The sequence below is a fragment of the Ranitomeya variabilis genome, chromosome 1 (genome assembly GCF_051348905.1).
Source record: "Ranitomeya variabilis isolate aRanVar5 chromosome 1, aRanVar5.hap1, whole genome shotgun sequence".
NCBI classification, from domain to species: Eukaryota; Metazoa; Chordata; class Amphibia; order Anura; family Dendrobatidae; genus Ranitomeya; species Ranitomeya variabilis.
Genome location: NC_135232.1, coordinates 219,909,900 through 219,924,109, shown reverse-complemented (window position 1 = coordinate 219,924,109; position 14,210 = coordinate 219,909,900). Strand labels below are relative to the sequence as shown.

Here is a 14,210-nt window from a genome sequence, read left to right as displayed (position 1 = left end):
TATGGTTTCACAGACATCCTTCCAGGGTCACTGGTCCACCGAAATCAGCAAACAAACCTCGAATTTCAGAGAATTAAAGGCGGTGGAAGAGATCCTCAGGGCAGCATCAGTGATTCGAAGTACCCATGTAATAATCTATTCAGTGTGACCACGGTAATACACCTTCGTCATCAAGGAAGCTCGAAGCATGAGGATCTGAAAGGCACATCAGAGAGAATATTTTCTTGGGCCAAAGAAAATCTACTCTCCGGGTCAGCCCTCCATATGAGGGGAGCAGCCAACAAGAGAGCTGACTTCCTAAGCAGAAAGGATATCAACCCAGGAGAGTGAAGTTTTGAGTCCAGAGTTGTTCCAGATATTGACCAAGAGGTGGGGTTATCCAGAAGTTGACCTATTTGCGGGACGCCAGAATGCAAAGGTGAACCGCTATTTCTCACTAAACCCAGACGACGCGTGTCTAGGCATAGACGCCTTCGCTCACCAATGGCTGTTCAATCTGGCTTATGCCTTTCCTCCAATCCCAGTCTTACCGAAGACTTCAGAAGATGGGGTTCAAGAAGACCAGAGTTATTCTGGTGGCACCCCTCTTGCAGAAAAGAAGCTGGTACGGCACCATAACCAGCCTGTGTGTAGACGGTCCTCTAATCCTTCCACTAGTCAGGGATCTCCTACACCAGGGGCAATTCTGCCATCCGGACATAAAGAACTTACATCTAGCAGCCTGGCTTCTGAGTTCTCAATTCTAAACGCCAATGGTCTCTCAGAAAGAGTCATTTACACCCCACAAAAAAGTAGGTAACTTAACAAGACGCCATATAATACAAGACCTGGAGAACACTTGTATTATGGTGTGCACCAGATCATCCGGATCCCAGGTAGCTCAACATCGCCCAGATCCTGGATTTCCTACAAGGCAGTTTGAAAAAAGGACTCTGACCCAGTACCCTAAAAGTACAGGTGGCGGTGAGGAGTTCATACTTTGACCAGACCCTTGCTGAACATCGTTGGGTGAAGCGCTTCAGGACAGCAACCACCAGGTCAATCTGGCCCCCACCTGGGAACGGAACATAGTCCTTAAAGGGTTAACGTTCCCGCCATTTGAGCCCCTGCCATCAATAATGCTGGCCAAACAGTCCTGGAAAGCAACATTCCTGGTGGCAATCACAACAGCTAGACGATCGGGGGAGTTACAGGCTCTTTCAATAAATGAGCCCTACCTGAGGATATTAGAAGACCAGCTCGTGTTCCATCTTGATCCTTCAGTTCTACCAAAGGTAGTTTCAGACTTTCATAAAAATCAGGACATAATACTACCTTCCTTCTGCAAGAACCCAAAGAACAGAAAAGAAGAAGAGTTTCATTATTTTGATGTTAGGAGACTGGTTCTACATTATCTCCAAAGAGCGGAGGAGAGATAATAACCTGTTCGTTCAACCCTATGGTCAGAATTGGGGAAAGAAAGCATCAAAACTACAGTGGCCAATTGCATTAAAAAAAAAAAAAAAAAAAAAAAAAAAAAAAAGCTTACAAGGTTCAAAATCTCACACCTCCACAGAAGTTCATAGCTCATTCCACCAGAGCAATAGCAGTCTCATGGGTGGAAAAAGCCAGCGCCTCCATCGAACAGATAAGCAGAGCCGCTACCTGGTTGTCTGTCCACACCTTTGTCAAACATTACAGACCTGACATCCGTTAAGGATTTATAATTTGAGAGAGAGAGATTCTCCAAGGTTGTTGTCCCTCCTTAGACATCAGTCTTTGCTATTCCTCCTGTGTGCTGTTGTGGGGGGTTATTGGAGAAAATAGAATTAGACTTACGGGTAATTCGGTTTCTAATAACCCACCACGACAAGGGTAATTCCCTCCCCTTGCTCAGTTATTGGATCCAGTAATAATAAATATGATTTAAAGCATTCACACTATTGTGGTCCTTTATAATAACACTGGGGAAAGGAGGTGGGTGGGGCTATTTGACCTGTTTACTGTTTCCGGTCCCTATTAGGATAAGAGGACATCCTCCTGTGTGCCGTCGCGGTGGGTTATTAGAAACCGAATTACCAGTAAGTCTAATTCTTTTTTTTCTTTTTAAAGGGAACCTGTCACCTCCAAAATGGAAGTTGAGCAAAGCCCTTCGGCATCAGAAGCTTATCTACAGCATTCTGTAATGCTGTAGATAAGCCCCCGATGTAACCTGAAAGATGAGAAAAAGAGAGTAGATTATACTCACCTGGGCAGGCGGTCCGATCCGATGGGCATCGCAGTCCGGTCTGGGGCCTCCCATCTTCTTACGATGACGTCCTCTTCTTGTCTTCACACTGCGGCTCCGGGTTCAGGCGTACTTTGTCTGCCCTGTTGAGGGCAAAGCAAAGTACTGCAGTGCGCAGGTGCCGGGAAAGGTCAGAGAGGCCCTGCGCACTGCAGTACTTTGCTCTGCCCTCAACAGGGCAGACAAAGTACGCCTGCGCTGGAGACGCAGCGTGAAGTCAAGAAGAGGACGTCATCCTATGAAGATGGGAGGCCCCGGACCGGACCGTGATGCCCATTGGACCGGGACCACCCTCGTGAGTATAATCTAACCTCTTTCTCATCTTTCAGGATACATTGGGGGCTTATCTACAGCATTCCAGAATGCTGTAGATAAGCCCCTGATGCTGGTGGGCTTAAGGTACCTTCACACTAAGCGACTTTGCAGCGCGAACGACGACGATCCGTGACGTTGCAGCGTCCTGGATAGCGATCTCGTTGTGTTTGACACGCAGCAGCGATCTGGATCCCGCTGTGATATCGTTGGTCGAAGCTAGAAGTCCAGAACTTTATTTTGTCGCTGATCACCAGCTGTCATCGCTGGATCGGTGTGTGTGTGACACCGATCCAGTGATGTGTTCACTTGTAACCAGGGTAAATATCGGGTTACTAAGCGCAGGGCCGCGCTTAGTAACCCGATATTTACCCTGGTTACCATTGTAAAAGTAAAAAAAAAAAAAAAAAAAAACACACACTACATACTCACCTTCTGATTTCTGTCAATTTATGCGGTGACGTCACCGCTGTGCTCTGCTTTACGGCCGGCGCTGACACATTCAGTGCAGGGAAGCCGCCGGCGGGAGACGTGACAGACATCAGAAGGTGAGTATGTAGTGTTTTTTTTTTACTTTTACAATGGTAACCAGGGTAAATAACGGGTTACTAAGCGCGGCCCTGCGCTTAGTAACCCGATATTTACCCTGGTTACCCAGGTGCTGCAGGGGGTCTTCGACATCGTTGAAGACAGTTTCAACGATGCCGAAGTCATTCCCCTGATCGTTGGTCGCTGGAGAGAGCTGTCTGTGTGACAGCTCCCCAGCGACCACACAACGACTTACCAACGATCGCATCGCTGGTCGTGATCGTTGGTAAGTCGTTTAGTTTAACGGTACCTTTAGCTCAACTTCCATTTTGGGGGTGACAGGTTCCGTTTAACCTTGATTTAAGTGACAAACATTAAGGGCTGGTTAGGTAAAGAATTCAGTAATACGTATACGAATGCTGCTGGGTTGGAGGTCATGGGGGACATGACAGATTCTGTTTAACATTTCTGCAGTCTAAAGCTTTAACTTTTTTGTAATACAACAAAAATGGAATCTATAAGAACACTCCATCTTATTGAAAAATGTAAACATGCCACCACTGTTTTAGAAATGTACAGACAATCCTGCAAAAGTCTTGTAGAAATCCTGCTTGCATTAGAAAGCTTATTGTATGGCATTGTTTTTTTTTTTTGTTTTTTTATATATAAAGCCCTCATTTAAGTTCATCTCTTTTAGATCTGCTGTCTCAGTGATGGAGAATTGAACATGGATGCTACAAGAAAACTCACACCCATCACGAAAACATACGTTTTCTAGCATATGGACTAAAGTCTAGTCTGTGGCTGATTTTGAGAGTGGGGCTTAGGAGAAGGTGCATAGGCACCAATTTATGCCACATTGTCAATCTACACGGCATTTAAGTGCAAATCTATGCCAGCCCAGATTAGGGGTAGATATGACTTACTGGCAAATGTGCCTACTGTAATTTAGAGAGGTACTTTTCCATCTGTCCATCTTACTCCAGTGCCCTTTACCTAGTAACGGTAAACCATACCACTTACATTCACGAAGATAGTGGTTGTAGATTGACGCTTTATCGGATGCTAGAAGCACAGCTGTCATCTGAATGGTCCCTATAGACACCTCCACTTGAAAGAGGCACTTTATAGTTGGCACCTGTATCTGACGGGGAAGTACAAGACTGTGTAGCAGATAGAAGAAAGAAAAATACTTGAAACAATCCTTGCATCTGGTGGCTGGTCCATCAAACTTTATTTTGGTCCAATAAAACATTTTATACATACGTTTTTAGTGTGTACATTTGGAGTGTGTACAAAAATCACATTTATTAAAATGTACATGATTTATACAGGGAGATTAAACATTTTGATAAATCAAAGTTTCTTTGCATTGGCTCTTTACTCAACATCTATATAAACAAAACATCTATATAAACAGCTAAAATACATTTTCCAAGATCCTTCGTATCTTCAAGCAATGTTTGTGTTGAAAGCTTCGGGAAATATGTTATTTTGCTGTAATAATGTCTGGAGTCTTGAAATTTCTTGCTCCTGGAAAGTGTAAGAACTTAATTTAGATGAAACTTTCAGACATGATCAAACAAACCAAAACTTGCAGCATATACAGTACTGTAAAGCTACTCTTTTTGGAGTCACCTGATGAGTATCACCGTATGGCTAAGCAGTGCTGCACAGCCACATATGGGGAATTTCTGCATTCAGCAGAAATTGTGTGCCAAATTTTGGTGCAATTTTTACCCATTTCCCTGAGTGAAAATATAAAGTATGGAGCTGAAACACAAATTGTGGCAATTTTTTCTTCACAGCCCAATGGTATAACATTGTGACACCTGTGGTGTCCAATATGATCACTGCATCCCTAGATAAATTCATTGAGAGGTGTAGTTTGTAAAATAGGGTCATTTGCGAGGGGGGTTCTGCCAGTGAGTCATGGCACCAGCAAACCTTAACAGTAAAATCTGCACTATAATATGGCGGACCTTCCCTTCTGAGCTTTGCACTGTACCATAAAAGTATTTCCCGATTACATGTAGGGTTTTGGTGCACTCAGGAGAAATTTTTACCACAAACTGAGGTGCATTTTTTCCTACTAGCCCCTGGAAAAATTTAACTTGGGGCTAAAACAACATTTCAGTGTTAAAAATGTAATTTTTCTTCACTGCCCAATGGTATAAAATTCTGTGAAGCACACGTGGTGTCAATGTGATCACTACAACCCTAGATGAATTTATGGGGGGGGGGGGGTAGTTTGTAAAAGAAGGTCCCCTATAGGGGAAGGTGGGTGTGTGGTGGTGGTGGTGGGGGTGTCTGCTGTTCAATGTAACATGGCAACCTCGAACCAGTCCAGCAAACTCTGAACTCCAGTATGGCGCTTCTTCCCTTCTGAGTTTTGCGTTGTGCCTCAAAACTAGTTTGACCACATATTGGGGGGGGGGGGGGGGTTTGGGGGGGGATCTGTGTAACATGAGAAATTGCACAACAAATTTGTGGCTCCATTGTCTCCTGCTATCCTTGTGAAAATGAGAAGCTTTGAGGCTAAAAACATTTGTGGGAAGACATTATTTTTTCTTCCTTTTCACAGATCAACATTCTAAAATTCTGTGAAGCACCTGTGGGTTCAAGGTGCTCGCCACACATCTAGATAAATTCTAAACATGGCATGGCACGCGCACATCATTCCATCAAAGTCTGTGTTTCAAAATATAATTCCTTCCTAAGTCCTGCCGTGTGCCCAAATAGTAGTTTCCCCCCACATATTGGGTATGTGAGTGCTCAGGAGAAAATGGAACCCAAAATTTGTGCAATTTCTCCTAAAAAATGTGGGACTTAAAGAACATGTCAGAATTTTGTTTTTTTTCAGGGCTCTATGTTATGAACTTCTGTGAAGTACGTGTGGATTCAGGGTGCTCACCACACATCTAGATACATTACTTAAGGGGTCTAGTTTCCAAAATGACATCACTTGTGGGGGTTTACACTGTTTAGGCACATCAGGAGCTCTCCAGATGCGACAGTGTTCGCTCTCGATTCCAGACAATTTTGCATTCAAAAAGTCAAACAGTGTTCCTTCCCTTCTAAGCGTCCAAACAGTAGTTTTCCCCCACATACAGGTATCAGCATGTTCAGGAAAAATTGCACTACAGATTTTGGGGTCCATTTTCTCCCATTACCCTTGTATTTGGGTCTAAAGTAAAAAAAATTTATGAAAAAGAAGTGTTCATTTTCCTTCCATATTCCTTTAACTCATGTGAAGCACCTGAAGGTTAACCCCTTAACGACCGCCGATACGCCTTTTATCGACGGCCGCTAAGGGTACTTAAACCACAGCGCCGTTAATTAACGGCGCTGTGGAAAAAGTGAATAGCGCCCCCCAGAGTCGGATTTTCTCTGGGGTCTCGGTTGCCGAGGGTAGCCGAGACCCCAGAGAACATGATTCGGGGGGTTTTTACCGACCCCCGAGTTGCGATCGCCGGTAATTAACCGTTTACCGGCGGTCGCAACAAAAAAAAAACAAAAAAAAAAAAAACACGATTTGCCTTTTAATTTCTCTGTCCTCCGATGTGATCGCACATCGGAGGACAGAGAAATAGGGTCCCCGATGGCCACCAATAGCCCCCCAATACTCACCTATCTCCCCCGGTGCTCCTCGTGGCTCCCGATGGGCGCCGCCATCTTTTTTCCGGGAAAAAATGGCGGGCGCACGCGCAGTACGCCCGCCGCCCGGCACCCAGAAGATCTTTGGGGTCTCGGCTGCCGGGGGTAGCCGAGACCCCAAAGAACATGATCGGGGTCGGTTTGCACCGACCCCTGTTTTGCAGTCGCCGGTAATTAACAGTTTACCAGCGACCGCAAAAAAAAAAAAAAAAAGCGATCTGTAATTCTCTGTCCTCTGATGTGATCGCACATCAGAGTACAGAGAAATAGGGGGATTCGGGGACCCTATCATTCTCACCCGGTGTCCCTGGGTCCTTCTGTATCTCCTCTTGCCGGCCGGCTTCTTCGTCGGGAAAGAAAATGGCGGGCGCATGCGCAGTGCGCCCGCCATCTGCCGGCCGGCAGGAGAGACGGGTTGGGGCTAAAATTAGGGTTAGGGTTAGAGTTAGGGTTGGGGCTAAATTTAGGGTTAGGGCTAGGGTTAGGGTTAGGCTACTTTCACACTAGCGTTTTTTGGCTTCCGTCGCAATGCGTCGTTGGAGAAAAAACGCATCCTGCAAAAGTGCTTGCAGGATGCGTTTTTCCTCCATTGGCTTGCATTAGCGACGCATTGCGACGGATTGCCACATGTCGTGCGACGGATGCGTCGTGCTTTGGCGGACCGTCGGCACAAAAAAAAAGCTACATGTAACTTTTTTGTGCAATGTGTCCGCCATTTCCGACCGCGCATGCGCGGCCGGAACTCCGCACCCGCCTCCCCGCACCTCACAATGGAGCAGCGGATGCGTTGAAAAAACAGCATCCGCTGCACCCGTTGTGTGGCGCTTACAACGCTAGCGTCAGTACGTCGGCCCGACACACTGCGATGGGCCGAGTACGACGCTAGTGTGAAAGTAGCCTTAGGCTTCTTTCACACTTGCGTCGGTACGGGGCGGTCGCAATGCGTCAGCCCGACGTACCGACGCACGGTGTGAAAATTGTGCACAACGTGGGCAGCGGATGCTGTTTTTCAAAGCATCTGCTGCCCAGTCTATGTCCTGGGGAGGAGGGGGCAGAGTTACGGCCACGCATGCGCAGAAATGGCGGACGCGACGTACAAAAAAAAAGTTACATTGAACTTTTTTGTGACGACGGGGCTAAAGTTATGGTTAGGGTTGGGGCTAAAGTTAGGGTTAGAGTTGGGATTAGGGTTTGGATTAGGGTTGGGATTAGGGTTACGTTTGGGATTAGGGTTAGGGGTGTGTTGGATTTAGGGTTATGGTTAGGGTTGAGATTAGGGCTGTTTTGGGGTTAGGGTTGTGATTAGGATTATGGATCGGGTTAAGATTAGGGTTAGGGGTGTGTTAGAGTTAGGGTTGGAGTTATAATTTGGGGGTTTCCACTGTTTAGGTACATCAGGGGGTCTCCAAACACGACAGCCAATTTTGCGCTAAAAAAGTCAAATGGTGCTCCCTCCCTTCTGAGCTCTGCCGTGCGCCCAAACAGTGGTTTACCCCCACATATGGGGCATCCGCGTACTCGGGATAAATTGGACAACAACTTTTGGGGTCCAATTTCTCCTGTTACCCTTCTGAAAATAAAAACTTGGGGGCTAAAAATCTTTTTTATTTTCACTACTCAGCATTATAAAAACTTCTGTGAAGCACTTGAGCATTCAAAGTTCTCACCACATGTCTAGATAAGTTCCTTAGGGGGTCTAGTTTCCAAAATTTGGTCACTTGTGGGGGGTTTCTACTGTTTAGGTACATCAGGGGCTCTGCAAACACAACATAACACCCACAGACAATTCTATCAAAGTCTGAATTCCAAAATGGCGCTCCTTCTCTTCCGAGCTCTGCCGTGTGCCAAAATAGGGGTTTACCCCCACATATGGGGTACCAGCATACTCAGGACAAATTGGAAAACAAATATTGGCATCCAATTTCTCTTGTTACCCTTGTGAAAATAAAAACTTGGGGGCTAAAAAAATCTTTTTGTGGAAAAAAAAAATATTTTCTATTTTCACTACTCTGCATTATAAACTTCTGTGAAGCACTTGGGCATTCAAAGTTCTCACCACATATCTAGATAAGTTCCTTGGGGGGTCTAGTTTTCAAAATGGGGTCACTTGTGGGGGGTTTCTACTGTTTAGGTACATCAGTGGCTCTGCAAACGCAACATAACGCCCGCAGACCATTCTATCAAAGCCTGCATTTCAAAATGGCGCTCCTTCCCTTCCGAGCTCTGCCGTGTGCCTAAACAGTGGTTTACCCCCACATATTGGGTACCAGCATACTCAGGACAAATTGGACAACAACTTTTGGGGTCCAATTTCTCTTGTTACCTGTGTGAAAATAAAAACTTGGGGGCTAAAAAATCTTTATTGTTAAAAAAAAATATTTTTTATTTTCACGACTCTGCATTATAAACTTCTGTGATGCACTTGGGCATTCAAAGTTCTCACTACACATCTAGATAAGTTCCATGGGGGGGGTCTAGTTTCCAAAATGGGGTCACTTTTGGGGGGTTTCTACTGTTTAGGCACATCAGGGGCTCTCCAAACGCGACATGGCGTCCGATCTCAATTCCAGTCAATTTTGCATTGAAAAGTCAAATGGCGCTCCTTTGCTTCCGAGCTCAGCCATGCGCCCAAACAGTGGTTTACCCCCACATATGGGGTGTCGGCGTACTCAAGACAAATTGTACAACAACTTCTGGGGTCCATTTTCTCCTGTTACCCTTGGTAAAATAAAAATTTGGAGGCAAAAAGATCATTTTTGTAGAAAAAAATGGCATTTTTTTTTATTTTCACGGCTCTACGTTATAAACTTCTGTGAAGCACCTGGGGGTTTAAAGTGCTCACCACACATCTAGATAAGTTCCTTAAGGGGTCTAGTTTCCAAAATGGTGTCATTTGTGGGGGGTCTCCACTGTTTAGGCACATCAGCGGCTCTCCAAACGTGACATGGCGTCCGATCTCAATTCCAGCCAATTCTACATTGAAAAAGTAAAACGACACTCCTTCTCTTCCAAGCTCTGCGGTGCGCCCAAACAGTGGTTTACCCCCACATATGGGGTATCGACGTACTCAGGAGAAATTGCACAACAACTTTTCTCTGACGCCCATGACGGCACCACGGAGAGAGGGGATCCGCCCACCAAGGACAGGAAACCTACAGATAAAAAGGCGGTACCTCTCTCCTGCATCAGTTGGTTTCCTGTCCTTGATGGGAGACCTACAGATTCACCTCCGTGGTGTCGTCAAGAGGATTCTTCGTGGTCAATGCCGGGGCCAATCAGCTCGATTCAGGCAGCGGGGGCCCCCCTGCCTTAGCTGGTGTGGTGACCCGAAGCGCCACCGCTGGGGCTGGCAGGCCTTTAGGGTGCGCGGAGAGAGGTGGCTGGACCATGGCCACCTCTCTAGGTAAACTCACCGGCAGCAGCATGATCCAAGGGGAGTCCCTCTGTGGATAAGGAGCCAGCATCCTGCTCCTCCGGCGTAAGACTGCGGGCTGTAGCTCCCGGGGGTTCCGGGAAGCCAGCAACGAGGTATGGTGATGCGCGGCGCCATCTTGGATCCCACTGCGCACGCGCGAGATTCCCCGGGATTATACCAGAAGGGGCCTCTGCGCACGCGCGGCTGACTGCGGCACCGCTCGCGCCGGGATTCTCGTCGGGGCGCGCGGGCTCAGGAGCAGAGGGGAATGGCGGAATGCAGCGCCATGCTGCCGCACTAGCGGTGGGACGCTGCATGCGGCGATCAGCGCAGGCGCGAGATTCTGCGGATCTCGCCGGAACTGCGCATGTGCGAGGGAGAGGAAAAAAAAAAATGGCGCCTTCCACCGCTACTTAACGGACACACACATGGGGGCAAGCGCTTCCTATGGAATCCGACCAGCGTTCACCAGTCATGAGCGACGTCGAGCAGGCATCTCCCCTGTCCAGGGCATCCCCACCGCCGCCACAGCAGCAGCAGCGTCCCCAGAAAGGGCACCAGGATACCGGTAAAGGACGTTCTGGATCACTGCGCAGCAAGGACTCCAGCACAGCGTCCGGCTCTAAGGATAGACCGACACTGGATCACTCCCAACCGGTATTTATGGGTCCATAAGGTGGTAAGTGATCTACGTGAATGTTAGTGATAGTGAGGGTCTATTTTTTTGTGCTTCCTTACTATAGGGGAAGAAATGCACAGGCAAGTCTAAGCATAAGATTTGTGCTCTGTGTAGGGAAGATCTTCCATCTTCGTGGGAAAAGAGGCTTTGCAGTGTCTGTATCCAACAGACAGTGTCAGAGGGCCTCCCCGGGTTCGCAGCGGACCTTAAAAACCTGATCAAAGTTCAGGTAGAAGAGACCTTCAAGTCCCTTAAAGAAGGGAAAAAGCGGAGGAAGACCAGGCACAGATCCCCGTCTCCTGAGTCCGGTGATTCAGGGGAGGATATGGATTCAGACTCCTCCACCTCTTCTTCCTCCTCGGCATCATCATCCTCGACCTCCTCTGGGAGGCGTAGTTGCTTTCCCTTAGAAGAAACAGACAGTCTGGTTAAGGCTGTCAGAAGCACTATGGGGTTAGCAGACTCTCACCCCAAAAAATCTGTCCAGGACATAATGTTTGGGGGGCTCGACCAAAAAAAGAGAAGGGCCTTCCCCCTTAATGAAAAAATCCAGGCTTTAATTAAGAAAGAATGGAAAAAACCCGTAAGAAAGGCACTACTCACACCAAAAAGGAAATACCCATTCGAGGATCAATCTTGCTCCTTTTGGGATAAAGCACCTAAGCTAGATGTGGCTATCGCTAAGGCATCCAAGAAATATGCCCTCCCATTCGAAGACATGGGGGTCTTGAAAGACCCAATGGACAAAAAGGCAGATGCTTTCCTCCGAGGCTCATGGGAGGCAGCTGGTGGAGGCCTTAAACCAGCAGTTGCGGCTGCATGTACATCCCGCTCCCTGATGATATGGTTAGACCAATTAGAAAGCCAACTCAAAAGTAAATCATCTCGTGACTCTATTCTAATTACCTTACCAGTTATGCGTGGAGCGGCGGCCTTCTTAGCGGATGCTTCAGCCGACTCAATCAAATTGTCAGCAAGAGCGGCGGTTTTTTCTAATGCCGCTAGACGAGCCCTTTGGCTTAAATGTTGGCCGAGGGATCTCCAAACAAAGTCTAGATTATGCACCATCCCCTGTGAAGGAGAATTCCTATTCAGGCCCACTCTAGATGATATCTTGGAGAAAGCTGGGGATAAAAAGAAATCCTTCCCCTCCCTGAGTTTCCCTTCATACAGGAGGCCCTTTCGGAGCAAGAGGTTCTTCCGTAGGAAACCGGGGAAAAATCAAGATAAATGGGATGATAAGCGAAACAAGACCAAGGGGTTCATATTCAATAGGAACCCCAACGACAACAAAAAGCCTGCCCAATGAAGGCTTGCCCCAGGTGGGGGGAAAATTGTCCCTCTTCCTCTCGGCCTGGGAGAAAATTACCAGCAGTCCTTGGGTGTTGAGTATAATAAAGTCAGGACTGAAGCTGAGGTTCCAAAAAACCCCTCGCCCCTTCTTTATGACAACATCGCTAAAGTCTTCGGAGGAAGAACAGCTGGCGTTGGAAAAAGAAGTCATGGGACTAGTAACCAAAGGGGTTCTTACGGAAGTTCCCCTTCAAGAAAGAGGACAAGGATATTACTCTCCTCTGTTCTTGAGAAAGAAACCGGACGGTTCTTTCAGGACAATTATAAATCTGAGAAATCTGAACAAATTTCTGGAGATTCAGTCCTTCAAAATGGAAACAATAAAAACCTCAATAAAAATGTTGTTCCCATCGTGTTTCATGGTAGTCCTGGATCTAAAGGACGCCTATTATCACGTCCCCATCCACAAAGATCACCAAAAATACCTCAGGATAGCTATCTACATCAGGGGGGTGTTATGCCACTTTCAGTTTTTAGCCCTTCCCTTCGGGCTGGCTATAGCGCCTCGGATTTTCACAAAATTGGTGGCGGAGGTAATGGCTCACCTGAGGGAACAAGATACCCTGATAGTGCCATACCTCGACGATTTTTTGATAATTGGTTCCTCTCCGCAACATTGCGAGGAACAGCTAAAGACAATCAGACATTCACTAGGAAAACTGGGCTGGTTAGTGAACTTAAAAAAATCCAGGTTATCACCATGTCAAATCCAGGAGTACCTGGGTCTTACGCTGGACTCTGTAAAACAAGAATGCCGTCTCCCAGAGGGGAAAATTCAAAACATCATAAATCTAGTATCCAAAAGGCGAGACACCCCCTACATAACTCTCCGTCAAGCTATGTCCCTCCTGGGGTCTATGACGGCCTGCATCCCGGCAGTCCAATGGGCTCAATTACACTCAAGGGAGCTTCAATGGCAAATCCTGTCAGAAGAAGTCTCTCTAAAAGGAAATTTAGAAGGTCGGCTCAACTTGTCTCCAAGCACAATTCAGTCACTGAATTGGTGGACATCGCTAGACAATCTTTCTCAAGGAATCCCATGGGTAACCCCAGTCTCACAGATAGTAACAACGGATGCAAGTCCCAGCGGGTGGGGTGCACACCTGAACGACCTGTTAGCCCAGGGGGCCTGGCCACCTCATCTGAAGAGGGTGTCCTCCAATATGAAGGAACTGCTAGCGGTCAAGTATGCGCTATTAGAGTTCCTGGGTCCCCTTCGGTCTCACCATGTCAGAGTAATGTCGGACAACAAGGTGGTGATAGCGTACCTAAATCACCAGGGAGGCACCCACTCTCAGAGTCTGATGGAAATAACCAAATCGATCTTCCACATAGCCGAATCCAACCTCCAATCACTATCGGGCCTTCATATAAAAGGGGTGGACAACTACAGAGCAGATTATCTAAGTCGCTCTCGCTTGAAACAGGGAGAATGGGAACTGAATCAGTCAGTGTTCTCTCAGATCTCAGCAAAATGGGGCAAACCAAATATAGACCTCTTTGCAAACCATCTAAACAAAAAAGTGAACTCCTTTTGCTCATTAACACCTTGGGGGAACCCAGTATCTCTCGATGCGTTCCTGATTCCCTGGAACCATCAACTAGCATATGCCTTTCCCCCTATTGCTCTGATTCCAGCAGTGCTAAGGAAGATTCGGGAGGACAGGGCCCACATAATCTTAATAGCCCCGTTCTGGCCGAAGAGGCCTTGGTTTTCCTGGATGATGAGAATGTCCATCTCCGATCCATGGGTACTGCCGGATCTCCCGAACCTCCTCTCCCAAGGCCCAGTTCATCATCCACAGGTGGAGAATTTGCACTTGACAGCTTGGCTTTTGAGAGGGAGTTACTAGAAAACAGGGGGTTTTCTCCGGGGCTGGTATCTACACTGCTTAAAAGTAGGAAGCCTGTTACAACCAAACAATACGGGAAAGTATGGAAAAAATTTCTTTCATCTTCAGGTGTCAAAAGGGGGGAGGGTGTCCCCCTTAAAGCCATAC

The 14,210-nt window shown here is 47.0% G+C and overlaps 2 protein-coding genes across 3 annotated transcripts in view; one reads left to right on the top strand and one right to left on the bottom strand.

The window, feature by feature from the left end:
* The window catches only part of TCTN1 (tectonic family member 1), a 68,644-nt gene extending 64,272 nt beyond the window's left edge, over positions 1 to 4,372 (top strand). The window contains exon 15 of the mRNA XM_077292787.1: positions 3,804 to 4,372. The gene's annotated coding sequence lies outside the window, so the exon portion shown is untranslated. The remainder of the gene's footprint in view (positions 1 to 3,803) is intronic.
* HVCN1 (hydrogen voltage gated channel 1) overlaps positions 4,319 to 14,210 on the bottom strand; it is a 67,968-nt gene continuing 58,076 nt past the window's right edge. For both annotated transcript variants that reach the window (XM_077292803.1, XM_077292794.1), the window contains exon 6: positions 4,319 to 4,639. In XM_077292803.1, the coding sequence (XP_077148918.1) occupies positions 4,559 to 4,639 (81 nt within the window). In that variant the 3' untranslated portion in view covers positions 4,319 to 4,558. The remainder of the gene's footprint in view (positions 4,640 to 14,210) is intronic.